The following is a 26,656-nucleotide window of genomic DNA, read 5'->3' as shown; positions in this document are numbered from 1 at the left end:
GCTGGCCCCACAGGTGTGAGCCTGGCAGTGATTTCCAAGTGTGGATGGTGCTGCAGAGTCCGTGTCCTGTCAATGTGTGCACCAGAGCTTGGGGGCCACAAGGCGTGGACCTTGCTGCTCTGTGGGTGGTTCCATTGGCCCTGAGGTTGGGCGATAGCCCAGAGATCTCCAGAGATCACCCAGGGCCTCCTCAGACCCCGCATCCCCAGGTGCTCTGCTAAAATGAGCAGAGACAGGGTCCGACTGATAATGCCCCATTCCTGGGGTCTGCCATGACGGCCTGGGGTCCCAGGGCTGTGTCGGTGGAGTTTATACTTTCCTCACCCTCACCAGTTCCTCCTATTTTGGGGAGTGAGGCTGATTGTCCAGCTAACAAGGCTGTTTCCAGACTTTAGATACAAAGTGACACAGCTCAACAAACCATCAGACCGCTGCTCTGGAGGCCGGGGTGCCAGTCATCGCCTTGGCAGTGACCCCACACAAGGGCAGAGCAGGTGGTGGGCTCAGGCCTCCTGACAGCCCCCATCCAGTCCCTGTCCCTCATGCTGAGGCTGCAGCTGGCCACACTGCAGGAGAGATGGGAGAGTCAGGAGGGGAGGGTGGGTGCAGGAACCACGACCACATGAGGGTGCATTCAGAGACCTGGATTCCTTCTCTCCTGCTGGGAAACAAGTCAGCACAGCCATCACCCACCTGCAGGTGCCAGGGTGGGGGGCTTCTCTGTGGCCTGGGCTTCCTGCAGCGTGGCCGTCCCTGCTGAGGCTGAGCTGGGGGTCCTGTCCCAGTGTGGTTCTCTGAAGCTGTGCTCCCAGCACTTCCCGACTTCTCTCCTAGGTGCCCAGGCTCCTGGTCCCTGCTGCTCAGCTGGTTCCCGCTCTCCCAGATCTCTTCACCAAGACAGGAGGTGAGCACGTCCCTCTTGGGCATGATTATGGGAAAGACTAGAGCGGCTAGAGACACATGACCAGTGGAGTCAGAAATTGAGGACACACCTGGGAGGACCTCCATGTCCCCAAGCCCTGAGTCAGGCCCTGTACACACCTGCTCCTGCCTTCCCGATGAGGGAAGGACTCACAGGCAGTGTGTACCACACAGGGGGCTAGAACGGGCCCATGAGCACACTCCTGGGAGAGCTGTCCCCAAAGCCTCTGGAATATTCTCACACTGCCACAGGAACTGGGGGAGGCGTGACGAGGCTGCATCATGCACCTGGTGCAGTGGGTGCAGTGAAGGCTGCTGGAGAAAGGGGGCAAGGTGTCCTTCCTGTCCTCTCCTGTTGGCTGGGAGAGCTCTCGGGCAGCCAACACAGCCTGGCCACAGCCGCATTTTTGAATAACACAGACATGATGACAGGGAGGGCGAGCTGGCTAAGGAAGGCAGGCGTTCAGATAAACAGTGGAAAAATGAGTCTGGAATTCATTCAGATGTGCAGAGACAGAGCTGCTGAGCAGGGTCAAACAGCGCTCAGGAAACCTCCCCCAGCACTCCCAGGAGAAAACGCAGGAGACAGAACTGAGGTCATGCCTGCATCCCCTCACAGTCACTGGAGTTTCCATCCAGCTTCCTGCTCACGCTTACCTTGGGAGGCAGCACATGATGGCCCGAGCAGTGCCTGGGCCTCTGCCACCACGTGGGAGAACCAGATGGAGCTGCTGGCAGCAGCCTAGCGCAGCCCTAGGTATTGCAACAGATGGAAGATGTCTGTCTCTCTGTCGAGAATGGCTTGGGTGTGGTTTGTCCCCACAAGGTCCAAGCGGAGACACGGTCTCTGGTGCAGCTGGAGTGGGGGCCTGGCCAGATGCCAGGTTGGACACAGGAACGGAGGCCTGGCTCACTGTGCTCTCGACAAACGTTCGTGAAGTAGTTCCCATCAAGCTGGCTTTACAGCTGGAGACCTGGCAGCTTGGGTGCTCTGGGCTGGGTCACATGAGAGCCCCCAAAGTACATAGGGCCGTGGGATCAGTGCCCCTGGTTCCATTAGCATGTCTGTGGTTTTTATCTTCAAAATGATGCAACATGGACTCAGCAGGGCTGGCGTCCATGGCATTTGTCATAGTCGCGGGGGTGCATGAGGGGTGGGGGAGCTCCAACTGCTGTGGACTCCAGCGCATGGCCAGAGCTCTGGCCTCACACTGTCTCCTGGGCTGCTCGCACGGGTGCAGGGGAGCCACAATAGAGACACAACCCAAAAGTGGTTTTTCTGTCGTTTCTTCTTTCTGGAATCAGTCTGTCACACTGGAGTTTATTTATTTATTTGAAAGGCAGAGTTAGAAAGAGACAGAGAACTCTTCCATTTGCTGCTTCAGTCCCTAGATGCTTGCAATGGCCGGGGCTGGGCCAGCCCAACCAGCGGCCAGGAGCCCAGGGAATGGCAGGGGCCCCTTGCTTAGACCAACACCACCTCGCCCCACATGTAACAGTAGGAGCTGTAGTGCAAGTAGAGCCAATGTGGGTGTGGGTAAGTTTGCCTGTCGCATTCCTGTGCCTTCCCCGACCATGTCTTTATTTTAAAACATGCTGGTATGTTCATTATGGGATTTTTGAAGCATTGTGTGATCTGCTATCCATATGGTGAGAAGGTTTTGGTAACTGTCCCGCTGAGGTTCACACCTGAGGCAAGCTCCTTGCTTTCCTTGCTCACATCAAACCTGAATGAAGGTTCCTCTGGGTGAGAGGTGCAGGAGGAGGGGGAGGCTGACTGTGAGGCTCCAGAGGAGGAGGGGAGGAGGAGGGGGAGGAGGAGGAGGAAGAGGGGGAGGAGGGAGAGGAGGAGGGGGAGGGGGAGGAAGAAGGGGAGGAGGGAGGAGGGGAAGGCTGACTGTGAGGCTCTAGAGGAGGAGGGGGAGGGGGAGGAAGAGGGGGAGGAGGGGGAGGAGGGAGAGGAGGAGGGGAAGGCTGACTGTGAGGCTCCAGAGGAGGAGGGGGAGGAGGGGGAGGAGGAGGAGGAGGAGGGGAAGGCTGACTGTGAGGCTCCAGAGGAGGAGGGAGAGGAAGAGGGGGAGGAGGGGGAGGAGGGGGAGGAGGAGGGGAAGGCTGACTGTGAGGCTCCAGAGGAGGAGGGGGAGGAAGAGGGGGAGGAGGGGGAGGAGGGAGAGGAGGAGGGGAAGGCTGACTGTGAGGTTCCAGAGGAGGAGGGGGAGGAGGAAGGGGAAACTCCCTGTTAGTTATAGATGTGAAGGCCTGAGATCCCTGGAGACCCTTAGTCCATCAGGGCTGAGGAAGTGGGCGCTGTGTGGATCAGCACTGGTTCACTTGACCCTGTCAGCAGAGCAGAACTGAACCAGGTGCATGCAGCGGGCAGCACCACACAGGGACACAGCTGCAGTGTCCCTGGAGCAGATGTGAGTTCCAGGACACCCTTACAGGATGGTGACAAAGCCCTTGGTATGGGGGAGGGTTTGTAGGAGGCTGTGCCTGCTGCTCCAGCAGCCTGGCTGTTATCACTGAGCTGTGAGTGAACTCAGATGCGCCTGGTTGCTCTCTGAGGGCCAAGTCCAGGCTGTCCGGGCACTCTTTAAAAACATAAAAAAAAAAAAAAAAAAAAAAAAAAAACCTATTTGAAGAGTGGGGAGAGACGAAGATTGGTTCCATTGGTTCACTCCCCAAAAGCCTGTGACGGCCAGGTGTGAGCCACTACGGGATGCAAGCACCGTGAGAGGCTGCTTAGCTTGCCACCCCTAACTCCTGGCTCCTGTGAAGGTGTGCCGGTATGGGGGGCTGAGGCTGCTGCGTGTGCCATAAGCACCTTGACACCTCCTGAGGGCACCAGGGTCAGGAGGATCCCCGAGACCAGACTCCCTGTGTACTGAAGCAGGTGTTCTCCCCAGCAACTGGTGGAAGTCTAGACCTTGCAGGCAGTGTGACGCATGGCCTGGTACCCAGGGTGCCCTGGTGAGAGTGGCTGCAGGAAGGTAAGCACCCAGAGCCCTGGCTCCTTCCCTTAGGGGGCGTGAGGGGGACACAGAGGGAGTCGCCAGCCCCATAAGTGCCATCTATAGAAAAGGAGCAGGCTCAGGGGCTGTTGCACCTGTCCTAGGATGACACACAGGTGGGGCCGCAGAGCCAGCACTGAGCAGCTGCTGTGCCTGGGCTGGCCATGACCATGTGGCAGTGGCCTAGCTCAAGCTGGCCCAAACATTCAGTCTCCTGGGACAGGGCCCTGTGGGATGGACCCTTGGGAGAGCTGGGTGCCACCTAGGGTCAGCCTGGGCTCCCGGCCACTGGCCCCTTGCTGTGCGAATGGGAGCCACAGGTTACTTTGTGGGCTTAGAGAGATTCCCCAGGGTGCACATGCTTCAGGTTCTTGTCTTCCCAGGAGATGCAGATGGAGGCAGTGTGAGAGCAGGGCTCACTGGAGCACAAAGGAAAGAGTGTGGGGACCTGCGGGAGACTCACCTCTTCCCAGGGTGGGTGCTCAGGGCCCCCTGACCCTGGTTAGGAAGGCACAGAGGCAGGGTGTGCCGCGGGAGGGATGAGGGGGAGGCCAACGGGATCTGGGCGGTACACAGCTTGGAGCCTACCTGGCTACTTTGCCTCACCCATGTCACCCTCTGAGCTCTGGCCCTTCCCTGGGCCTGGGATCCCAGCCTCCGCTGGCCTGGACAGCAACACCCAGCCCTGGGCTTGGATCTTCCATCCCACCTACCATGGGGAATGCACTGGTTATTCATTGAACGCATGTGTTATAAACAGAGCGCTCCCGGCAGCAATCTCCTTGACCAAAGGCCTGTGTGCTCTTTCCTGGCGGGTGCAGGGTTCTCTGTAGGCCCCAGAACAGCACAGAGGAGTCCCCGGGAGCCTTGCCATGTGGACCAGCTGGTGGCTGTGGCCCCTGGTGGCCATCTGTGCAGCAGACTCGTTCCGGGACCAAGCAGTGAGAATCCTGCAGGAGAAGCCGGTCATTGATGGGTGAGTGCCTGGCAAGGGTTCAGCTCTCCCTAGGGTCTCCCAGGGCCCCAACGGCTCCAGTGGGGCTGGAGTGGGGAAGCTCACACCCTGGTCCCTACTTCCCACACCTGGCGTCTGCCTGAGAAAGCTTTGTTCCTTCTCTGGGTCTCAGCTTCCTCCCGACAGCAGCAGGAGGACACAGGTATCCTGGCAAGGCCCCCTGGCTGGCGTCTTGCTGCCCCGACATTCTCCACTGCCTCACTTGTCCTGACCAGGATGCCTAGAGATTGTGGGGCTCCAGAGGCCTAGATCTCTGCTTTCCACTAAGACTCTTAGTAGTGCCTCACCCGACGCCTGCCCAGTCAGCGCCATGCAGCTCCCTGCCCGGGGAGGCAGGTCCTGGAGTCTCCTGGGCTCCATGTCCCACAGTGGCCCCTTGCACCTTCTGTGACATGGGCTCAGTGAGACGCGGGCCCTGGCCCCACCTGCACTGCCCCCTACCTCCATTTCCTTCACTGCCCGGGTCAGGAGGCCACACACAGCAGGTGTCTTTGGGCTTTGTGGGAGCAAAGGCACTAAAGGAAGGTGTAAAGCCGGTGTCCATCTGGCCCAGGCCTCCCTGTCCCCCGCGATCTGCTGCTTGCCTTTCTGGGGCCCACTGCCCCTGCACACCCCTCCCCGTGGCTCTCATGCCGGAGTGGCAGTGGTAGAGGGGAGCCAGGCATGGAGGGAGCAGTGAGAAAAGGTCAGGGCTGGACTTAGTCCCCTGGTCACACCCGGCTGCAGGGGAGTTCTCAGTGCTGTGGGGCGGGTGGGGGTTCTTACCAGACTTCCTATTGTCTCATGAGAGGACCCTGCCCAGGCTACATAGACAGGATCTGATAAGGAGTTCTGATTGGATCTGACCTTCAGACAAACACTGACTCTCTGAGACACTGGCCGCCCCATCGTGCCTTCCCAGACGGAGGTGCCCCCCTCTTCCCTGTGGCACAGATTTTCTGGGCAGGCCACATGCAGTTCCCCCAGGCCATACACTCTGGCAAGGACCCGGCCCAGCCAAGTACATTGTCACTTCTCAGAACATGGTGCCTGTGTAGATGTCCCTGCAAGCTGACAGGAGGTCTGCTCAAGGGTGGGGAACAGGGCAGGACAGCAGCCAGGGTTCCAGAAAAGGAAGAACTGGTGGCTCTGGAGAGACTGCCTCTGCAGGAGTGGCTGTCCAGAGTCCCTGGGGGCCGGGAGGATAGTGCGACTCGGTGCTGCCTCCTGGGCCGGGAGGACTGCCAGCTCTGAGCCACCCCCTGGGCTGGGAGGACAGTGTGGCTTGGAGCTGCCCCCTGAGCCGGGAGGACAGTGCAGCTCAGGGCCGCCTCCTGGGCCAGGGCCGTCCGTGTCCTGTAGTTAAGTGGAGCCCACAGTGGCGGTCGTGATTCATTACCCTCATGATTTGTCCTCTAAGGAGGTGCTAGGGCAGCAGCTTGAGAGGCAAACTGGTGGCAACGGGTCCCAAGGGGCACACACACTCCTTCACCAGAGAACACCTCTCAAGGAGAGGGGCTGGTTGGGCTCAGACATCCTGCAGAGGAAAGCCCCCTCCAGGCTGTGCTCAGTTTCCCCGACCCCTGCCGCCGTCCGCCATCCTTCCCCTCCTTCCGTTCGGGGAGCTGCCAGGCCTCCCATGAACCGTCTGCTCTGCTGGACCCACTGAGCCCCCACCATTGGCACACCCTTCCCTGGCCACTCGTGAGAGACCCTCAAAAGCTCAGCCTCTCCCTGGGCCACCTGGCTAAGCCCTGTGTGTGCCATCCCAGCCCTGCCTACCAGGAGGCTCTGCTTCCACTCAGCCGTCCCATGCCTTCCCACCCCTACGTGGCAGACGGCCGACTGGGCTCAGGGAGCCACTGTAAGCTCTGTGCTGCTTGGCTGAGGCTGGGGCAGCTGTGCACATGTGTGGCGAGGGTTCAGTCCTGAACCCAGGAGCCGCAGGAAGAAGCAGGAAGTGGAGGGAAGGCCCCGGTGCAAATGGTCATGTCCCTGCCCTCCCAGGCACAATGACCTACCCTGGCAGCTGCTGAAAAAGTTCAACAATCGGTTGCTGGATGCGAGGGCTAACCTGACTGTTCTGGCTGACACGCACACCAACATCCCCAAGCTGAAGGCTGGCTTTGTGGGGGGCCAGGTATAACCCCACCGCTGGGGAGGCCCTCTCTTCTCTGAACCTGCCAAGGCCCTGGGTGGGAATAGCAGCCAGGGCTCCCACAGGGGTGTGTATGGTGGTGGGGCAGGGGAGTCCCTGTATGCAGGGAACCGTCAACTCCTGCCCCCCGGCCCCCAGTTCTGGTCTGCGTACACGCCCTGCGACACCCAGAACAAAGACAGCGTCAAGAGGACCCTGGAGCAGATGGACGTGGTCCACCGTATGTGTCAGCTGTACCCCGAGACCTTCCTGTGCGTCACTGACAGTGCAGGTGGGTCCGTGGCCCAGCCTGTGTGCTGCCTGGCTGCTGCACACCCAGGGCTGCGGCCCTCACTCCTGGTCTTCTTCCCACAGGCATAGAACAGGCCTTCCAGGAGAAGAAGGTGGCCAGTCTGATTGGTGTGGAGGGTGGGCACTCCATTGACAGCAGCCTGGGCGTCCTGCGGGCACTTTACCATCTGGGCATGCGTTACCTCACACTCACCCACAGCTGCAACACGCCCTGGTGAGTTCCCCAGCTGCGGGCCCCGGGTGTGGGGTAGGGGCAGACGCTTTGCCACCCTGCTTGGCACTTGTTCTCTGCCCTCCCAGGGCTGACAACTGGCTGGTGGACCAAGGGGACGACCAGGCCCAGAGTCAAGGGCTGTCAGCCTTTGGGCAGGTGAGTTGGGGTGGGCAGAGTCTGGTGCCCCCAGTGGGCAGCGGCCAGGACTGCCAGCAGCAGCCCTGCCCCCAGGGTCCACTGGTGCCCTGAGTGGCGAATCCTAAGTGGCCCCCTCAAAGGTTAGTGCCTGGTCCTTGCCCCCACCCCCGTCCTTGCCTCCCCCAGCGTGTGGTGAAGGAGATGAATCGCTTGGGTGTGATGATCGACTTGGCCCACGTGTCTGTGGCCACCATGAAGGCCGCGCTGCAGCTGTCCACAGCCCCGGTCATCTTCAGCCACTCCTCTGCCTTCAGCCTGTGTGCGCACAAACGCAATGTGCCGGACGATGTGCTGCAGCTGGTGGTGCGAGGCAGGCTGGGGGTGGGCTGGGGGGCATGAGGACTGGGGTGTGGGCCGGGGGGCGGGCTGGGGAGCGTGAGGGTGGGGTTCTGCCCCACTTCAGTGGTCTCTTCTTCCCCATCAGAAGCAAACAAACAGCTTGGTGATGGTGAACTTCTACAATGACTATGTTTCCTGCACGACCGAGGCCAGCCTGTCCCAGGTGGCGGGTAGGTGAGGTGTGGGCAGCCACGGCAGTGGCAGAAACCTACAGTCTTGCCTGGAGCTCACCTGCTGCTCCCCTGCAGACCACCTGGACTACATCAAGAACGTGGCAGGAGCGGCGGCTGTGGGCTTCGGTGGGGACTATGACGGTGTCACCAGGTAAGCGGCAGGACCTGTGTCCTGTGGACAGCCACATGGCCAGCGAGCCTGGAGGGGCCGTGCATGCTGCTGGTGAAGAGCCTCCTTCTCTCACCCCGGCACAGGCTTCCTGTGGGACTGGAGGACGTGTCCAAATACCCAGACCTGATCGCTGAACTGCTCAGGAGGAACTGGACAGAGGCAGAGGTCAAGGGTGCCCTGGCTGATAACCTGCTGAGGGTCTTCCGGGCAGTGGAGCAGGTGAGGAGGGGTGGGGACCCCCATGCTGTTGCAGGGTCTGTCCTCAGGTGAGGATGGGTGGGGGCTCCCCCTCAGGCTACTCAACCTGGGTCTATCCTCAGGTGAAAAACCTGGCACAGATCCCGGAGGAGGAGCCCATCGCCCTGGAGCAGCTGGGCGGCTCCTGTAGGACGCAGTATGGCTACTCAGCAGCCCCCAGCCGCCACCCATCGAGGGCCCTGCTGGCTGCCCTCAGTCTGCCGCTGCTCAGCCTGTGCCTTCTGTGACTCACACAGCTGCCTGCTCACAAGCCCACTATCTCTGGAGCACGGCCCTGAGCCCACCTTGGGGCGGGGGTGGGCATGGGAGCAGGATCCCCAGGTCAGCTCACGACACAGGGTACCTTGAGCCAGCAATAAAAGCAAGAGCCCCTCAAGGCCTGAGGGTGTGTTGTCAGTGCCTGGACCACCCCCAAGGGTGGCTGTGTGAGCAGAGCCCCCTGCCAGCCCTCAGAGCGGGCCAGTCCCCTCAACCCCAGTGGGGGGCTGAAGGCTAGAACCCCAGATGTCTGGGAGTGCTTTGCAGGCGGTGCCTGGGCGCCTTGAACACAGGCTGGACTCCAGTGGCCATTTGTACCCAGGTCCTTGTTGGCATGCCTCCCCTCGATGAGGCTTACACGGATACCCAAATTCGTGCAGGTGATCACATTGCATTCCCACAGGCACACTCAGGGCAGACATGTGCATTCTGCTACGTGTCTACGCTCACATACGCCATCCTGCCCGGCAGGGCCTGGGACTCTGCATTTGCAGATCTTCCCCTCGGTGGTTGGGGTGGAACCCAGGTCACCTCTCCCTAGAGCAGGTCCCCACACAAAGGCACTTCCTCTGTGGTAGAGTGGCTGGCATGCTGCCACAGGGTGTACAGGGATCTTGAGGTCGGGGTAGGCCAGGAATTCCTCGGCTCAGCACAGCCATTGCGTCGGGGAGGACTGTACCTGAGCTGTTGCCTTATTGACGTATTTTGGCATCTGCGTGAGGAAGAGCAGCAGGAAGGGGTGGAGTACCGTGAAGCTGTTGGATTCTGGAGTCCCCAAGGACCAGGCTGCCTCAGTGGGATATGCAGTCCTGATACCCCTTAGATGTTGGTACAGACAAGTTCTGCCTGAGCCACAGCGCCATGAGGGGATTAACTGCACCGGGTTAGTGTAGTGCAAAGGGTTTTCACCATACTCTCAGGACACAGTGGAAGGGACCCCTGATGGGACGCAATGGTATTGCAGCTATTTTGCTAACAGCTCTGATGTGAATACTAAACTGCCTTACAATCAAACCAAAAGCTCCCAGAAAGAGGCTCCAGCCTCCCCTGCCAACTCAGAACTCCAGATTTCACAGGCCTCTACTCCCACCTCTGGCTGCAGAGATGGCTGGTGGGGGGCATCCCTGGGCCCCCAAAAGGGATGGGGCAGCTGGAGCTGAGGTGTCACACCACACCAGGTCTCAGGTGAGCTCAACCATCCTGAGGGACTGAGGTGTGGCCTGCACTGCTGAAGCCACTTTGCATGCACAGCAAGTGGGCAGAGGTGGATCGGAGCTGGCAGGGAGCCAGTGTGTGTGCAGGTCATTGCCAAAGGTGGGTCGGCAGTGACAGCAGTGGCAGTAAGCACACGCCGCTCCCAGATCTGCCCTTCAGAATCCTTGGGATTGAGACTGCAGTGGGAAGGGTGAGAGCCCAGACACCCTGCAGACTCAGTGTGCACGCAGCATTGTTACCTGTGCAAGTGCCCAGAAGTCCACAGTCTGAATGAGGGAAAACTGTCAGGGTCCAGGTGCCAGGAATAGGCGTCAGGGCCTAGATCTGGGGAGTGGGCATCAGGCCCAGATGCTGGGATGTGGGTGTCAGGGCCCTGGTAGAGATATGTCATTGGCGGCACGCTGACCAGGAAGCTAATAGGCCAGTACACGCCCATATGTTGGGCATGAGCAGTTAGTTACATGGCTGGCTAGGAAGTTAGTCTGGGAAAGATGGGTACGAGGTAAATGAAAATTCTCCAACAACTTAGTCTGATTACTTCAAAGTAAAATAAACTTTGGGGACAGGCATCTGGCTGAGTGGTATGGATGTGTGGTTCCTGCCTCCTAGAAGGAGGCTGGTGATGGCTCGAGGGGGTCACTGGCCCCCACATGGAGACCTGGACTAGATTCCAGCTCATAGGGGTGGTCCTGCTCAGGCCATCGTGGACATTGAGGCTGTCAGCAGAAGGAAAGTCTCTCAAACTAAGAAACAGAAACGGGAACTGCAGACTCGAGCTCTGGTCTTGCGAGGCCTGAGAGTCTGCATTCTCACACAGTCCACCTCTCCACCCACCTCTTGCACGTACTGGGACTAACTTGTGTGGGTGGGGCCTCACCCATAGCTTCCCAGCCGCCCTAAAGTGCCAAAGCAAAGTCTGAGATTACGTTTCCAGAGAGCCATCTTTACTTCTAACATTGTTTGAGCAGACAGGCAGGCACCCACCTCCCTCCACAGACCCCACCTGTGCCCCAGCTCCTGCATTCCTGGGCACTGAGGTGGCCCTGAGGCTGTCTGCCACAGGGACATCAGCACCCCCTTCTTCACATTCAGTGTGGGTCAGATTGGTGGAGCCCCGAGGAGACCATGGCTAGACACTGCCTTGATCCCTGACTCCAAAAGCCACCCATGCTGCCCTTTCCCTCAACATCAGCTCCCACCTCCAAACCCTAGGGGCTCCCAAGTCCAGATAAGGGGGGGGCTGGCCAGGGGAAGGGTCTCCTTGACCGCAGCACAGCCAGCCTCAGTCTGTCCAGGCGCAGGCAGCACTGGTCACACGGAGGCAGCTCAGACCCAACACTGCAAGTCTGCCACTTGCTTTCTACTTTGGCAAAAACAAAAGTCCCATGAATGTCACAGAAATGAAGTAAACTTTGGGAAACAGAAGAAACAAGACAGCAACCTCTGGCCAAGGCCCCCTCAGGTGAAGCCAGCATGTCGCCAATGAGCTGCTGCCAGCTGTTCCACCGTGGACACAGCAGCACGCTGTCTTTGCAGCCGCCACTGCTGGCCACAGGCAAAGCTCCTGCCTTCCGTGCTGGGAGCGTTTCCTGGAGCGATGAGGGCACGAGCACACACCTGCTGGGGCACTCGGCAGAGTTCCAAGCACACCCAGAGGCAGCTGCTCAGCAAGGCTGACCCCCAGAGTGGGCACCTGGAAGTGGATGCCAGTCCTGCCTGCCCCTGTGGTCTGGGCACCTTGAAGAGCCAGGGGAGCCAAGAGGAGGAGACCGTTGTCTGCCATGTCCCCAGCACACACCGGCCACAGGTGGGGATGCTCCCTGCTGAAGTGGGAGGAGAGGCTCCAGGAGTTGCCTGGCCCTCACTGTGCCAGGCTGAAGTTCATGGAGGCTGAAGGCGAAGGGGAGCTCGGCCAGCGTCCTTGTGGCTGGCCCAGAGTCACAGAAGTGCAAACAGTAGTGGAACAGACGTGCCGTCCAACCCAAGAAAACGGGAAGGGTTCCAAAGGCCACAGAGGCCTGGCAGGTGACAGCAGCTGAGAGGCGGGGCTGTCGCCCAGCAGGGTCAGTAGGAAGGCAAGACGCAGTGGGGAAGGGCAGGGGAGGGCGTGGCTAATTCCTCAAGGCAGCCAACCTGGAAATCCACAACAAAACCGAATGAGTGACCATCCCCGCACAGCGTGTTAGCTGCCACAGCCTGAGGACACTTAGTGCCAGCTCTTGCAGAATGTCCTCCTTGCAAGTATCCCAGGAGGAGGGGCAGAGTTCCTTTCCTGTGAGCTCTGCGGGGGCCCCATGGCTGATGCCCATTCAGGAACCTTCTGTGCAACCCTGGTCCTGGGCTGGGGTGGGAGAGGCACCAGTACACAGGAAGGAGCTGTGTGGGGTCCCGGCCCAGGACCACCCTCCCACCTCGGCATCAGAGCTGTCTTACCTCCGCGACAGCTGGTCCTCCTGGCTGCGCACAGAGCTCTCCCCCACAGCAGAGGCGCCCTCGGGCAGCTGGCTGAGCTGGTCCAGCACCTCTAGCCCGTTTTCCTCGGCAATCTGCATGATGAGGCTGTCCACCTGCTCCTGAGGTGTGGTCAGAGTGGTGGCTGAGCTCATGGAGTCCTCCATCACCTGGGGAGAGGCAGAAACTCAGGCCTTGAAGCCCCTGGCAAGGACCCAGGAGGGCTCCGCTGAGTCTCTCACTGGACCCTCACCCACACTGGCCTTCTCACGTTGCCCTCTCGAAGGTGCGTTCTCTGGCTCACTCACCTCCACAGGGAGTCCTTCCTCCCACACACCATGTTCACCCGCTCTGGGTGGGTAGTTCCCACACCTCCGTGATTATTCACCATCTGGGCAGCCCAGAAGGAGGTGGTAGGCCCTGGCTGGGACCCAGGGCAGAGGAGGTTCCCAGAGAATGCCCCTGGCCCCAGACCACCATGGTAACCTACCGACGTGTGCACATCCAGGTTCTGCACCTGCTGCTCGAACCTGTCCATCACAGCAGAGACCTTCTGCAGGTCCATGGTGCTCAGGGCCTTGTCCAAGGCTTTGGTCACCTGCGCCATGTTCTTAGTCACCTGGGAAAGAGGCGAGTTGAGTGAGAGGACAAGATTAAAGAGCCTGTCAGGAACAGATCTTCTGACCTGTCAGGAGCCAGGCCAGGGTGCTCAGGACAAGCACAGGAACTTCAGTGTGAGGGTCACTGGAGAACAGGTGGCAGAAGCAGGGGGACTGACAAGACTGTCCCTGCCCAAGCCAGGACAGGTCTGGCCACACAGCTTCTGCACCTTGTGGGAAGCCCGCTGAGGGGTAACGCTGCAGCCTCACTTCGCCTGTGTTCACAGCACACCAGGACTTGCTGGGAACTGCCCTAGATCCAGCCAGCAGATCCCCTTCCGGGGTCACCCCACACACTGCCAGATCCTTCCTACTCACCCCCTTCATGGTCACGGCCGTCTGCACCTTGGAGGCCACCGCGTCCACGCGGGACGCCATGCGGAGCCAATTCACGCCTTCATTCTTCTTGCGGATGGCATTCTCAGCATACACTCGGGCACACTCCACGTTTTTCTGCTGAAGGGCCTAAAAAACAGGGGAGATATACCAGCTGGGAGAACGCGGTGGTTGGTTTGTACAAACTGCCTGCCCTGTGTTACTGGCTCACAGCTCCGCAGCTGTACCCATCAGATATGCCTGCACGCTCTGCCAAAGGCAGCGGCCTGGGGACTCGGGATCGCGAGCACCCAGGGAGAGCAGTGGCAGCACGCCAGAGCTCATACCAGCACTTCACGGAGCCAGGGGCAGGGCGGACAGCATTCAGAGGCCACTGCTGCAGAACTGCAGGGGGCCAAGGCAGAGCCGCACATGGGCTGCTGTCTGCCTTGGGCAGCCTGAACTTGGGTGAGGAGTTAGAGAATCCAATGCTGTGCAAGCTGATTGCGTTTGGCTGAAAGACTCCCCGGAGGGAAGGGGATGCCCTGCCCCCTTCCTGCTTTGCACATCTCCAGGTAGGGGACCGCTTGGTGAGCCTCCAGCCCTCCCCCAGCCCACCGACACCCAAGGCACAGGCTCCACAGAAGAAGCTAGCCAAAAGCCACGAGATGGGCAGGGTCATCTAGATGCCCATTTCCTGCACAATGGAGGACAAAGTTCAGCAACTCAGAAGTGAATCACAGGAATGGCCACACAACGCAGTCATCTCCTCAGAGGGCCGGAGGGTGGTGGAGCCACCTGCCCGGACCGTGCCTGTCACCTATGTGGAAGCAGACTTTGCAAGGCCCAAGAGGCAGGAAGAGCCCCGCACCAAAGAACAGATCACAGACTGGAGAGGGTGTGCCCAGCCCAGCCTCACCTTCTTCACCCTGGCTTGCTCAGCCTTGGCATCCTTCTCCGCCTTCTTGGCTAGCTTCTCCAGCTGCTTTGCTGTGAACTGTGCAAAAACCACAACAGCCAAGTCAGACAGGCCGAGCCCACCCTCCGTGCCCTATGCCCTACACCCCTCCCCACTCTGGTTCCTGGCCTCGGCCAGAGAAGGCAGCCAGCTGTGGCTGTGCTCCGGGCTGCAGGAAGGAGACCCTACCTCTGGGGTCCCCTAAACTGTCAGTCCTGCCCTGACCCTCCCACGGGGCAGGGAGGAGGCTCAGAGGGTTAGGGTTACAGCACTGATGCTCCCGGGACTCCAGAGATCCTGGTTCAGGCCACTGAGTGGCCACACTGGAGGCCACCAGGGACACTAAAAGTGTTTCCCGTGGAGCCTACGGAGCTTATGCTGGCCTCCATGTCTGCAATCTGCGGGAAGCCACAGCCTGTCACTGCTCCCGGGGGCAGCGGGATGAGCGAGTGTTCCACCTGAGAACCACGTACCAGGAAATGCCAACCCTGGCCATGTGCACGGCACACCGGAGACACCATGGCAGGCAAGGGGCAAAGTTGGCCTCCAGGTGCCATGTTACAGGGTTTCAGGCTCCGAGTGGACCACCAAAGTGTGCACAAGGTGCCCAGTTGTGCCTGAGGCACCTGCTTCCACTCTGCCCAGGACAGGAGGAGAACCAGCAAGCCACCCAGCCCACCCCCAGCACGCTCTCTGGCTGGCAACCTGAACAATGTGTGGTCGCCACTCGGCTGGTCCAGTCCACCACCCCCAACTCTGCAGGCCAGGGCTGCGGGGAATGGTCATTCATTACGTACCTTCAGCTGGAATAGCGTATCTGCAAAGAAAAAGAGAACCTGAGGTTTTCAAGAAATATGACAAATGGCATTTCTCTTTTTTTTTTAGAGATTTATCTATTTTTGTTGTTGTTGTTGCTGGGAAGCCATATTTACAGAGAGAAGGTGAGACAAAGAACCATCAGCTGATTCACTCCCCAAATGGCTGCAAGAGCCAGAGCTGAGCCAACCCAATCAGGAGCCAGGAGCTGCTTCTGTGTCTCCCAAGGCTTTGGGCTGTCCAGGACACAGATACCCATATGGGATCCTGGCGCCTGACGAGAGTTAGCCAGCTGAGCCACTGCACCGGGTGCAGGAAATCTGACAAACAGCACTTCTAACGGGTGGTGGACAGCAGGAGCCGGAGAACAGGCCAGGCAGGCCCAGCAGTGCAGTCAGTGGACAGCTCTGGCCCTGGCATGCAGCAGGGTTTGCCTCCAACGGGGACACTGGTACCCCACGGATGTGACAGTTCAGTCCTACCCAATTCCTGGTGCTGCTCCTTGCTAATGTGCCCAGAAAGTTGGACCCCCTAGCTTGAGTTCCGGACACCTGGCTCTGGTCTGGTCATTTGGGGCAGTAAAGCAGACGATGGAAGAGCTGTCTGAATTACCATGCCTTCCTAAAAGTTAGTGTGACCCCGGAGACCCCGGGGCATCCTCACTAAGACCCCGGGGCCCTTCCCAGCGCACAGGTCACTGGACAGTGGTCCTCTGGACCTCGGCCTCGTCAGCCACCAGCGGTAAGCCTGTAGTCCGGCCCAGGGCACTTCCGGGCTCAGTGCTGCCCGAATGCCGCCTGGCTAGGGCAGGAAGCCGGGGACTGTGCACACAGCACCCAGGGCCCACTCCCTCCTCCCCAGAAACCGATGTCGGGGCGGAATGCCGGCCGTCAGGAAGGCGCCTGAAGCTGGGCGCTGCCTGTGGCCTCCCGCACTCCGCGCGCTGACCCCCGGGCCGCTCCTCCGGCCACCGCGCCGCGCGCCCTGGGGACCCCGCGCGCCCGGCCCGTGGCTCCGCTGCCCCCGGCCGCCCGACGGGGCCGCCCTCACCCTCCATGGTCGGTCCGGCGGCCGAGCCCAGACGATCGCGCCGGCCAGCTCCGCCCCGCTGGGCCTTCCGGTCGCCAGTTCTCGCGAGAGGGCGCGCGGCCCTGAGGCGGTTGCTTGGCGACCCGCGCCGCCGCCGGCGGCCGTGCTCCCCCTTTGTGAGGCAGTCGGGGTCTGGGGCGGCGAGCGCGCGTGGGGGCGCTCGGACCTGCGCCGGCGGGGGCGGCGGGCTCACCCATGGGCCTTTCCAAAAGCAAGCCCAAGCACAGGAAAGGTAAAGGCTCGGGCCGGCGGGAGGCAGGATCGGAGCCTGGCGCGGCCGGGCGCTGACGGCCCCCGTGCGTTTCAGGTGAGGAGAAGGGAGCCGCGGCCCCCAGGGGCAAGGACAGGCCGGCGGACGGCAGCCCGCAGGACGCCAGGCAGCCCGCCGACGGCGTGCTCGTGGGCCCGGGGCCCGGCCGCCAGCGGCCGTCTTCCCCGCAGTCCGAAGGTAGGGAGCGGCGGCGAGGCTGCGGGCGCGGGGGACGCGCGTGGCCCCGGCGGCAGAGCGACCCTGACGAGTGGACACAACGAGTTTCGAGCGAGTGGAGACTGTGGGCGTTGAGGAGGGCAAGCGCTGCGACCCCCGACGTGACCTGGGCCTGGGGACACCGTGGGGGTTCTAAACGAGCCGTGCGCGGGCCACGCTTGGGGAGTCCTGCTCAGCCAGGTCACACGCCGACCCCCACAGCCCGGTCTGTGGCGCCACAGGTGACAGCCCGGTGGCGTGGACTAGCCTTGGAGCAGAGCCCGACTGTTCTGTCTCCTGTACTGCAGCTGTACTTCCAGTAAAGATGTTGCTTACTCAAGAAGGCAACCGTCAGGGCTGGGCAAGGCCAGGGGCTCCCTTGTGATTCGAGGTAGGGTGAAGCAGTGCATGGGGTGGACACGGGGAAGGGTGTGCTGTGTGGAGGTGGGCACAGGGATGCCAGCAGGAGAGAGCCGAGTGCCAAGGCCATGGTTTACAGTGCATGAACCTGGGCTTCATGAAGGTCTATACAAAAAAGGAAAAATATTTAATAAGCAAAGAAAATGCAGTTAAATCCAGAAGTATTACAAGCATAACACTGTATTCACCAAGATCCAGAGCTGTTAACTTAGCATGCTTGTAAAAGCTGTACAAGAATGTGTCATGGGGTCCCAATGCTTCCCCCTGCATTTAGTAAGGAAGCTGGCCACATTCTGTTGCTGTCAAGTTGAGGTCTTGGCTGAGCACCATGCCCAGCTGAGTGGGCCTGGGGCTGCTACACATGCTTGGGACCTGGGTGGGTGGGAGGGGTAGGGTCCCAGGCTGGCATGCTGACATGACGTGCTGGGGGGCCGGGTCTAGAGACCCGTGCGTGTGCAGGGGTCCCAGGTGGGCGGGCAGGGCCAGCGCACTGCGCTGCTGGAAGAGTTGGGCTTGGAAACCCATGTGCTTACAGATTGGTGGGGGGGAGGGATCTGGATTGCTCAGGAAAGGGAGTATGGGATGTATGGGAAGGGGACACCATTGGGGGGGGGTACGTTTCAGCTGAGGAATGACTTCTGGAGGACTTGCACTGACAAGACCACTGTACTTGCAGGTAAGTGAGGGGGCTGAGACCAAGCAGTTTGGAAGAGGAAAATTGGAAAACCTTTTTGGGTCAGACCATTGCACCATGTGGGAGTCCTGAGCTGGGATGGTTAGCTCAACCACCGCCAGCCACCACCCGCTAGTGCCTACATATGAAAGCAAGGGCTGGGGGACCTACCTGGCAGTGAGTGTTGGAACTGGGGATGGGTCATGTTAGGCTGAACCATGACACTAACCATCTTGCGAGATAACCGGATCTGGGGGAGGATTCTGTGTGGGGATGTATAGATTCACCCCTGGGAGCCTGCAGTATCTGCTGGTTTGCTCAAAAGTGGTGACAGGACAAGCTAGGCGTGGCCACAGAACTCACTGACCTCAGGGAAACTGGGTTTGGGAACAGGCTGAGCTGGCAAAGATTGTAGCACTCACAGGCACAACCCAAGAATTGGGTGTAGCGCAGACCGGGCCGCAACATCCACCAACTCACACAGGGCTGAGCCCAAGGGGCAGACTGTGAGTTAGGGGCCTAGCACCTGCTGGCCTTCATGAAACTGAGTCTGGAGTGGGCCTGGTTGGGGAACTTGGGGGCTCCCCTACTGGGCTGCAGCTCCCAGTGGTGAGGACAATGGTTAGGGCTAGGTGCGGGCAGGTATGTGGGTTGGCTTAGAGTGTGTGTGTGTGGTGGAGGGTGGCGGTGGACTGGACAGGGCTGGACCAAACCTTGTCACACTGGGATGTGCAGGAGCCAGGATGGAGTATGGGCCATGCCTGGGCTAGGCTATCACACCTACTGATTTATATGAAAGCAGCACAGGAGCACACTGAGGAGGGCTAGGCTGCAGCACCCACCAGGTAGAGTTGGGACTGGGGGCAGGCCAGGCCAGGCTCCAGCATCTGGTGACAAAGACCAAGACGGGATGGGGAGCTGGCTGGGCTGCAGTTCCGACTGATGAGTGTGAGCGCTGGAGTGGGAACGGCAGAGTGGGCTGGACATGGCTGCAGCATCCCTCAGCATGGATGTGCACTGGACCTGGGGTGTACTACCAAGGACCTGCTCGGCGTGGATTGGCGAGGAGGTATGAACCATTATGGCATGATGCTCATAATGGACAACTCAGAAAAGCTGCCTTCTTTGTTTATACACAGATCATCACAAGCTTTTGAGCAACATCCAGTTGTTTCATTTTTACTTCATTATAAAAGAATGATTACAAAAACAACCCTAAGAAAACATTATTATTTTACTTCAGAGAAAATGTTTTCAGCAAGCTATTACTCATTCAAACCTGCAGTGACCTGGCTGAAGCAAGGAACTCCACTGATGGCAGCACAGGTTACATAGTGACAAGTGGGTTACTTATATCCAAAATCAGTTTTCACTAAACATAAACTAACGGTTACTTAAACTATCCAGAGTACAGAATAAAAAGGAAAGCTCATAAATGAAAAGAATTTATCAAGGCATATCATAGATTCTTTTCTTTTTAAGGATTTATTTATTTTTATTACAAAGTCAGATATACAGAGAGGAGGAGAGACAGAGAGGAAGATCTTCCGTCCGATGATTCACTCCCCAAGTGAGCCGCAACGGCGGTACTGCGTCGATCCGAAGCCGGGAACCAGAATCTTCTTCTAGGTCTCCCACGTGGGTGCAGGGTCCCAAAGCTTTGGGCCGTCCTCGACTGCTTTCCCAGGCCACAAACAGGGAGCTGGATGGGAAGTGGAGCTGCCGGGATTAGAACCTGCGCCCATATGGGATCCCGGGGCTTTCAAGGCGAGGACTTTAGCCGCGAGGCCACCATGCTGTGCCCAGATTCTTTATTAAATATTTTTTTAAAAGATTTATTTATTTTTATTGGAAAGTAGATATACAGAGAGGAGGAGAGACAGGAAGATCTTCCGTCCGATGATTCACTCCCCAAGTGACCGCAATGGCTGGTGCTGAATTGATCTGAAGCCGGGAACCAGGAGCTCTTCTGGGTCTCCCACGCGGGTGCAGTGTCCCAAAGCTTTGGGCCGTCCATGACTGCTTTCCCAGGCCACAGGCAGGGAGCTGGATGGCAAGTGGAGCTGCCGGGATTAGAACCGGTGCCCATATGGGATCTCGGCATGTTCAAGGCGAGAACTTTAGCTGCCAGGCCACGGCGCCGGGCCCTATTAAATCTTATAATCAATCGTGCATTAATTATCATCACCTTCACCTAGTGCTGATTCAGTTGTTTTTTGTTCTTTTGTCAAAGGGCAGTGAGAGGGATCAGGGTAACTCGGCCTTTCTACAGACCTAGGCCTTTACAAGAAACTTCTTTTTATCTTTATATGTTGTTTTCTTTGCCTAAATATAAGTGCCAGTATAAGGTAGAAGTTTTAAGCCTTTTTTTCGGGGGGGGGGGAGGTTCACAATATTTTGTTTTGCTTAGAAGATACCCCATATATTTTCTGCTTTTCCCTGGTAAGAAACCAAAATGTATCATTTCATGTGTTGTAACAGTTTGAGGCCCATGGTAAACAAACTCTTTGTACTTCCAGGATTGCCATCTGTGCCAAGATATTATCAAGCCATTTCTTAAGAAAAACATTACTTATATTAGGGCAAGCTCCAGGATAAAGGTGGGCACATAACAGGATGTTTGGAGACATTGTGGGCTCAGTTGTACTATTGCATGCTTTTAGCTGTGTGTTGTTGCCTTATGTTGCTAAAGATGCTTTTACCATAACATGATTGATCAGTTTGAGGTGTTATACCAGGAGAATTCTATGAAACATCGGAGAGGTGATCCAGTGTCCATACAATGGGGTGAGGCAGCAATGAGGTGACCAGAGACATATTGCTGGGCCTTGCCACGCAGCCGGAAACTCCTGGTAGCCTTGCTAACTGAGAAGCGGTGCTAGTCACACCCTTGCCCTCAGTCCCAACTGCATGGCTTCCTGCAGTATACCCGACTGGGCTAGATTCCAGCACCTGCCAGTGCTCTCAGGATCCAGGGTGGGTGTAGACAGGCTGGGCTGGGTCTTAGTACCTGCTGAACCATGTGACAGCAAGGTCCTGGCGTAGATCAGGTAAGACTGGGCTATGGCACCCATAGGTGAGAGCTGGAATGAGTATGGGCTGGTTGGGCAAGGCCATTGTACCTGCCAGTGAATTGGAGGTGGGTCAAGAACCCATTAGTGTGCTCAAATCTGAGACTGGGAGGACACCTGATAGAGGAGCTTGGCAAACTCCTCTGTTGGGATGCAGTCCCTGCTGGTGAGTGCAAGAACCGAGGCTGGGAGCAGCCCAGACCAGGTGAAGTACCTGTGACATATGTGTGGGTGAGGCCGGGGACAGGCCAGGTGCAGTTCATAGCACCCACTGGCAGGTGTGAGAACCAGGATGGGGTGCAGGACAGGCTGGGTTGGGCCACAACACTAGGGCCAGGATTGGAGCTGGCTGGACTGGGCTATGCTGCAGCATCCAGCAGTACACATAAGACCCCAGGAGAGGGGGTGAGCCTGGCAGAGGGCTGTGAAGATGGGGACTGGGGACAGACCAGGCTGGACAGGGCTACAAAACCCATTGACCTACACGTGAGCTGCATTAGGGGGAGAGCCAAGGTGAGCTAAGTGACTGTACCCACTGGTGGATGTATGAGGCAGAGTATGTGCAGGCTGGTCGGGCTCTGCCGCAGTATCAGCTGGCAAGTGCTGGGACTTGGGTCAACTGTTGTCAGGCTAGACTGCAGTGCCACCTGGAAAGTGCAAGATCCAGGGCTGGGAATGGGCCTAATAGGGAAACTGTGGGCTGCAGCTCCTACTGGTAAGTGTGAGGACCAGGCCTGTGGGTGGAGTTGGCTGGACAGACAGTAACACTTTCCGGCATAAGTGTGTGCTGGATAGTGGGGTCGGTTGGGCTGAGCTTGGCTGTGTATGAGCCAGATGGGATTCAGGACAGATCAGACCAGTCTGCTGCACAAATTGGCATGCGCAGAAACTATGGTGGGGGCAGGCCTGGTGGAGGCTGTTGGGGGGGTCTCTGGGCTGCAGTTCCCACTGGTGTGCATGAGGGCTGAGTGTGTGGTGGGCAGGGTTATGCTCGGCCACAGCAGCCATTGTTTGCTTAAGAGAGGGGGCTGGAGGCAGAACTGACCCAACAACTGAAAGTATGTGTAGGCTAATGTGGGTGATAGACAGCCAGACCCTGTTCTGGCTGGTGCACACAGGAGTGAGGTCTGGGGTCACCTCACATGAGGTTTCTTTGGGGAGTCAATTGAAGTGCTGGACTTGGAGCTCCAGCCACGGGGAGAATTGGAGGATCTGTGGTCTGACCATGGAGTGCATGTGTGAGAGCCGGGCCTCCTCAGTGGCTAAGACAGAGCAGTGGACAGCATGCCCAGATGCACATGGGGGATATGGCAGTCCATTGGAGCCTGCAGAGGACATCTAGTACCATAGCAGAGGATGGAGGGAAGAACAAATTGGACAAGTCCCCCAGCCAAGCGTTGGCACCAAATATCTGGGTGAACACAGACTCTGAGGCGGACTGTGTCAGCCAGTGGACCTTGGAAGGGTTTCCTCTTCCTTGGAGCGATGAAATGCCTAGTACTTCAGAGCTACGGCAACCACGTGGCTGTCCCCCATCCCCAGGTACTGATGTGGTTAGGGTGCTGGGAGTGGTCCTACCCCTTCTCTTCCCAGATACAGGAAAAAAAAAGGGATATGGAAACAGTTGTCTAATGTACTTTCCACTGTACCTCAACCTTCCCCACTCTAATCAGCGGGTCCTTCTCACTAATGTAAACATCATCAAAATAAATTTATATAACCCAAACCAAATTGCCTTCTCCTGTTATTTCTTGAAGCCACATTTGCTACTCTGAAAAATGTTTGGGAAAGGGAAATTGCATGTTTTCTGTATTCGGCAGTGTATTCTCTGCCACTTCCTCAAAGGCATGTAGGATTTCTGTTCCAGATCCCAGCAAGGCATTACAAGAGAATCTGCTCTTCAGTGTACACAGACCTCTGAGAAGAGCCAGAGGCGGGCTTTTTTCTCCACGGGAAGCATGGTGCAGCGGGAGCTCTGCTGAGCAGGCAGGAGCCGCACGCCCAGCTTGCAGGCTGTGAGGTACTGCGCACGCAGCCTGGGTTACCACGAGCACAACACCTTTTCCTGTCATCTCCAAGGAGTCACAGGTTTTAAGGTTGCTCCTCCAGACAAGGAAGCAGGGAGGGTAAGGGCTTGTGTGCTCACTTTATGAAGGACCTGGGCCAGTGGAACACGAATAGTGCATGGCTAGGACCAAGAAGCTTGTTTGGGGTTGCCTATGACTTCTGTGACAAAAATGTTCTTGCACAACAATGTTCTTGCACAACATCCTGTAGGAGCTCTGAAAGCTGAGAACACAGGGCGAGAAGCCTCCTCATGTACGAGAGGGAAGGCTGGCTGGCCGCGTCAGGGCAGAGGTGCAGGGGACGCCAGCTCCGCTGTACTGTCATGCTGCAAGGGCGGCTTCCATCCTCGCTGTGAGAACCCACCACCTGACCGTGCAGCCACCCACCCCAAGGGAGAAATGTGATGTCCTGCCTGGGGTGATCCTGAGGCCTTTGGTTCTGGAAAGGGAACCTTGAGCCCAAAGGATCTAAGAGCGACAGTAAAGGAGAGGAAATGTCTGTTGGCATTGAAGTACAAACCCCTTCAGCCAGGAAATTAGATGCTTCGAGAAATAATTTCTCCAAGTGATAATGTCGGTTTTCAGTGACGTCAGCCTGTACCATAGCACCCCTGGCAGGTGCAAGATCTGGGGCTGGGAGCAGGCCTGCAGGGGTACTGTGGCTACTCCCCTGCTAGGCTGTACCTACCGGTGAGCACAAAAACCAGGGCTGGGGGTGGGCCAGGCTGGACAAGGCAGTAGTACCTGCCAGCATATGTGTGGGTTGGGTCTGGGGCGGGGTGGGTTCAGCTCAGCTGCAGCACCCAGAGGTGTGCACAAGAGCTGATAGGAAGCAGGCTGGGTTGCATTAGGCCTCAGCAGAGGCTTGCATTGAAAAACCTGGATTGGGGTTGAGCCTGGTTATTGGCTGCAGCTCCTGCTGGTTTGTGTGAGGACTGCACCCCTGGTGGACAGGCTAGTCTGGGTGGGTTGCCCTGGGTTGCCCTGAGCTGGCCCAGGCCTCCACCATCCCTGTCGGTTTGTGTGAGGTGTGGGGCAAAACTGACCAGGCAGCTGCATCCATCAGTCTGTGCAGCCTCGCACTGGCTGGCGCGTAATGTTCAAGTCCAAGATCACTGCAAATGTGGTTCCCTGAGCGACTCCCCAACTGAATCACTGGAGTCAGATCCTGGCCACAGGGAAGAGTCACAGCATGTGCTGTCCAACCTTGGAGGTCGTGTGTAGGACTGATGCATGTGCAGTGAACAGCATGTCCAGATGCACATGGGGGACATGGTGGTCAGCAGGGGTTGTGGACTGCCTTGTCACAGGATGGACAGCAGAGCAGGCTGGATGGCTCTCCTGGCCAGGCTTTGCAGCAAGAATCTGGGGTTTGGATGCACTAAGGTGGACTTGGTCAGCCAATAGACCTGGGAAAGATTTTCTCAACTCTGGTGCAACAAAACCAAGAACTTAGATTGTCAAAGCCACTTAAGTAACACCATTGGAAAACTTTTCCCCCCATCAGGGTCTCTAAGGGTCATCAAAGGATTGTCACCCCATCTTTAAGTGCTGATGTAATTTGACACCAAGGAGCACCCCCCCACCTCCCCCGCCTGCCATGGACACAGAAGAAAACAAAATGTCCCACCCACCTTCCTCCAAACCTGACCCTCCCACCCTAATGAGAGGCCCACATGGATATACATCTCTCTCAACTATGTAAACATTAAAAAGAAAATAGGGCCTGGTGTGGTAGCCTAGTGGCTAGAGTCCTCAACTTGCATGCTCCGGGATCTTAAAAGGGCACTGGTTCTATTCCTGGCTGCTCCACTTCATGTCCAGCTCCCTACCTGTGGGCTGAGAAAGCAGTCGGTGATGGCCTCAAGCCCTAGGACCTTGCACACACATGGGAAGAGCTCCTGGCACTGGGCTTTGGATTGGCTCAGCTACAGCAGTTGCAGCCACTTGGGGAGTGAACCAGTGGACAGAAGATCTTTTACTTTGTCTCGTTCTCTCTATATCTGCCATGCCAATAAGAATAAATCTTAAAAAAAAAAAAAATTTTAGAGCCTGGCGAAGTACCCTAGAGGCCAAAGTCCTCTCTTTGCACACCCATGATCCCATCTAGGTGACAGTTTATATCCCAGTGACCCCACTTCCCATCCAGCTCCCTGCTTGTGGCCTGGGAGGGCAGTCGAGGACAGCCCACGGCCTTGGGAACCTGCATCCATGTGGAAGACCTGGATGAGGCTGCTGGCTGCTGGCTGCTGGCTTCGGATTGCCACAGCTCCGGCCTTTGTGGCCGTTTGGGGAGTGAATCAGCAGACAGAGAATCTTCCTTTCTCGCTCTCCTCCTCTCTGTATATCTGACTTTACAATAAAAGTAAATTAAATCCTAAATTTTTTTTTTAGGGCCTGACATAATGGCCTGGTGGCTAAAGTCCTTGGCTTGAACGCGCCAGGATCCTATAAGGGCTCCAGTTCTAATCCCGGTGACTCCACTTCCCATCCAGCTCCCTGTTTATGGCCTTGGAGGGCAGTCAAGGACAACCCAAAAGGTTGGGACCCTGCATCCACATGGGAGACCCAGAAGAGGCTCTGGGCTCCTGGCTTCGGATTTGCTCCGCTCTGGCTATTGCAGCCACTTGGGGAGTGAACCATCAGACGGAAGATCTTCTCTGTCTCTTCTCTCTATATATGTTTTTCCAATAAAAATAAATAAATATTTTTAAAGATTTTTTTAAAATCTTTTGAGGTTCGGAGTTTGAGGGTTGAGGGGATCCCATTATCTACGAAATTGTACCATAAAATTCAAAAATCTGAAATAAAAATTTAACAACAAAAAGACTTGTGTGGCTTTGGTGTGCACTGTGTCCACATGAACTTGGCTGTAAAGACACCTCTTTGGTGCTCCTCAGGAGAGCTGAGGCCAAGCTGGCAGCCAGAGCAGGGAGATGTGGATAATCCCAGCAGTGACCGTGACGTGAGCGTGCTGTGGGCTGTGTCCCGAGGGGTTTCCCAGCATCCTGTGGGGTTGTGTGCAGGAGGCTGACCCTGGCCTTGCAAGTGTGCCTGTGCTTGCTGACCTTCACTGAGGCTGTGCAGAGCATGGGCTCTGTGGCGGACCGGGCAGAGGCTCTGGCTTGGAACAGTGTGTGGCGCTGATGGCTTTCTGCCTGCCTTGTGGAGTGCCTGTGTCCCAGCTAAGCCAAAACCGACCTAAGATGTTCAGTTCCACAAACTCGCTAACTGCCTAAATCTTTTCTTTCTTGTAGAGAAATCTGAGACGAAGCCTAAGATGAACCACAAAAGGAGCACCGTCCCAAAGATCACCATCACTCGGGCCTCCAACGAGACTCTGGTGAGCCAGGACTCCCATGGCAGTGATGAGCAGAAAACAATCCGGGAGCAGGTGGAGCGTGGCCCCTACCATCGGCACAGGAGCCCCAGCACCGTCGCCGCCTACAAAGAATAACCGAGCCCCGAGC

The 26,656-nt window shown here is 57.7% G+C and overlaps 3 protein-coding genes across 3 annotated transcripts in view; 2 read left to right on the top strand and 1 right to left on the bottom strand.

The window, feature by feature from the left end:
- SPG7 (SPG7 matrix AAA peptidase subunit, paraplegin) overlaps positions 1 to 8,987 on the top strand; it is a 60,594-nt gene extending 51,607 nt beyond the window's left edge. Inside the window, exons 12-21 of the mRNA XM_058675198.1 lie at positions 4,788 to 4,908; positions 6,934 to 7,066; positions 7,223 to 7,355; positions 7,439 to 7,589; positions 7,676 to 7,745; positions 7,914 to 8,090; positions 8,212 to 8,296; positions 8,375 to 8,450; positions 8,555 to 8,690; positions 8,792 to 8,987. Coding sequence (XP_058531181.1) covers positions 4,788 to 4,908; positions 6,934 to 7,066; positions 7,223 to 7,355; positions 7,439 to 7,589; positions 7,676 to 7,745; positions 7,914 to 8,090; positions 8,212 to 8,296; positions 8,375 to 8,450; positions 8,555 to 8,690; positions 8,792 to 8,956 — 1,247 coding nt within the window. The 3' untranslated portion in view covers positions 8,957 to 8,987. The remainder of the gene's footprint in view (positions 1 to 4,787; positions 4,909 to 6,933; positions 7,067 to 7,222; positions 7,356 to 7,438; positions 7,590 to 7,675; positions 7,746 to 7,913; positions 8,091 to 8,211; positions 8,297 to 8,374; positions 8,451 to 8,554; positions 8,691 to 8,791) is intronic.
- Positions 8,988 to 11,594: 2,607 nt separating this feature from the next.
- On the bottom strand, positions 11,595 to 16,796 carry CHMP1A (charged multivesicular body protein 1A). The gene is made up of 7 exons (XM_058675199.1): positions 16,452 to 16,796; positions 15,383 to 15,402; positions 14,547 to 14,624; positions 13,631 to 13,777; positions 13,144 to 13,272; positions 12,636 to 12,823; positions 11,595 to 12,335 (listed from the first exon to the last, which is right to left on the bottom strand). Exons 1-7 carry the CDS (start codon positions 16,456 to 16,458, stop codon positions 12,314 to 12,316), a joined length of 591 nt encoding a protein of 196 aa, XP_058531182.1. The 5' UTR covers positions 16,459 to 16,796; the 3' UTR covers positions 11,595 to 12,313.
- Positions 16,686 to 26,643, top strand: SPATA33 (spermatogenesis associated 33). Its single transcript, XM_058674809.1, has 3 exons — positions 16,686 to 16,722; positions 16,798 to 16,938; positions 26,444 to 26,643. The coding sequence occupies exons 1-3, from the start codon at positions 16,686 to 16,688 to the stop codon at positions 26,641 to 26,643; spliced, it is 378 nt and encodes a 125-aa protein (XP_058530792.1).
- The last annotated feature ends 13 nt before the right edge of the window (positions 26,644 to 26,656 follow it).

The sequence above is a fragment of the Ochotona princeps genome, chromosome 16 (assembly GCF_030435755.1).
Source record: "Ochotona princeps isolate mOchPri1 chromosome 16, mOchPri1.hap1, whole genome shotgun sequence".
NCBI lineage: Eukaryota > Metazoa > Chordata > Mammalia > Lagomorpha > Ochotonidae > Ochotona > Ochotona princeps.
The sequence above is the reverse complement of the archived record's forward strand: the minus strand, read 5'-3'. Positions and strand labels throughout refer to the sequence as shown.

What these genes read in the sequence shown, in the direction of transcription:
- CHMP1A (XM_058675199.1), bottom strand. An exon ending in ATACGCTATTCCAGCTGAAG is followed by an intron (nt 14,625 to 15,382) that starts GTACGTAATGAA and finishes GTTTTTGCACAG; the next exon opens with TTCACAGCAAAGCAGCTGGA. An exon ending in CGGCCGTGACCATGAAGGGG is followed by an intron (nt 13,273 to 13,630) that starts GTGAGTAGGAAG and finishes CCTCTTTCCCAG; the next exon opens with GTGACTAAGAACATGGCGCA.
- SPATA33 (XM_058674809.1), top strand. Translation starts at nt 16,686, where the DNA reads ATGGGCCTTTCCAAAAGCAAGCCCAAGCACAGGAAAG. An exon ending in CAAGCCCAAGCACAGGAAAG is followed by an intron (nt 16,723 to 16,797) that starts GTAAAGGCTCGG and finishes CGTGCGTTTCAG; the next exon opens with GTGAGGAGAAGGGAGCCGCG. An exon ending in GTCTTCCCCGCAGTCCGAAG is followed by an intron (nt 16,939 to 26,443) that starts GTAGGGAGCGGC and finishes TCTTTCTTGTAG; the next exon opens with AGAAATCTGAGACGAAGCCT.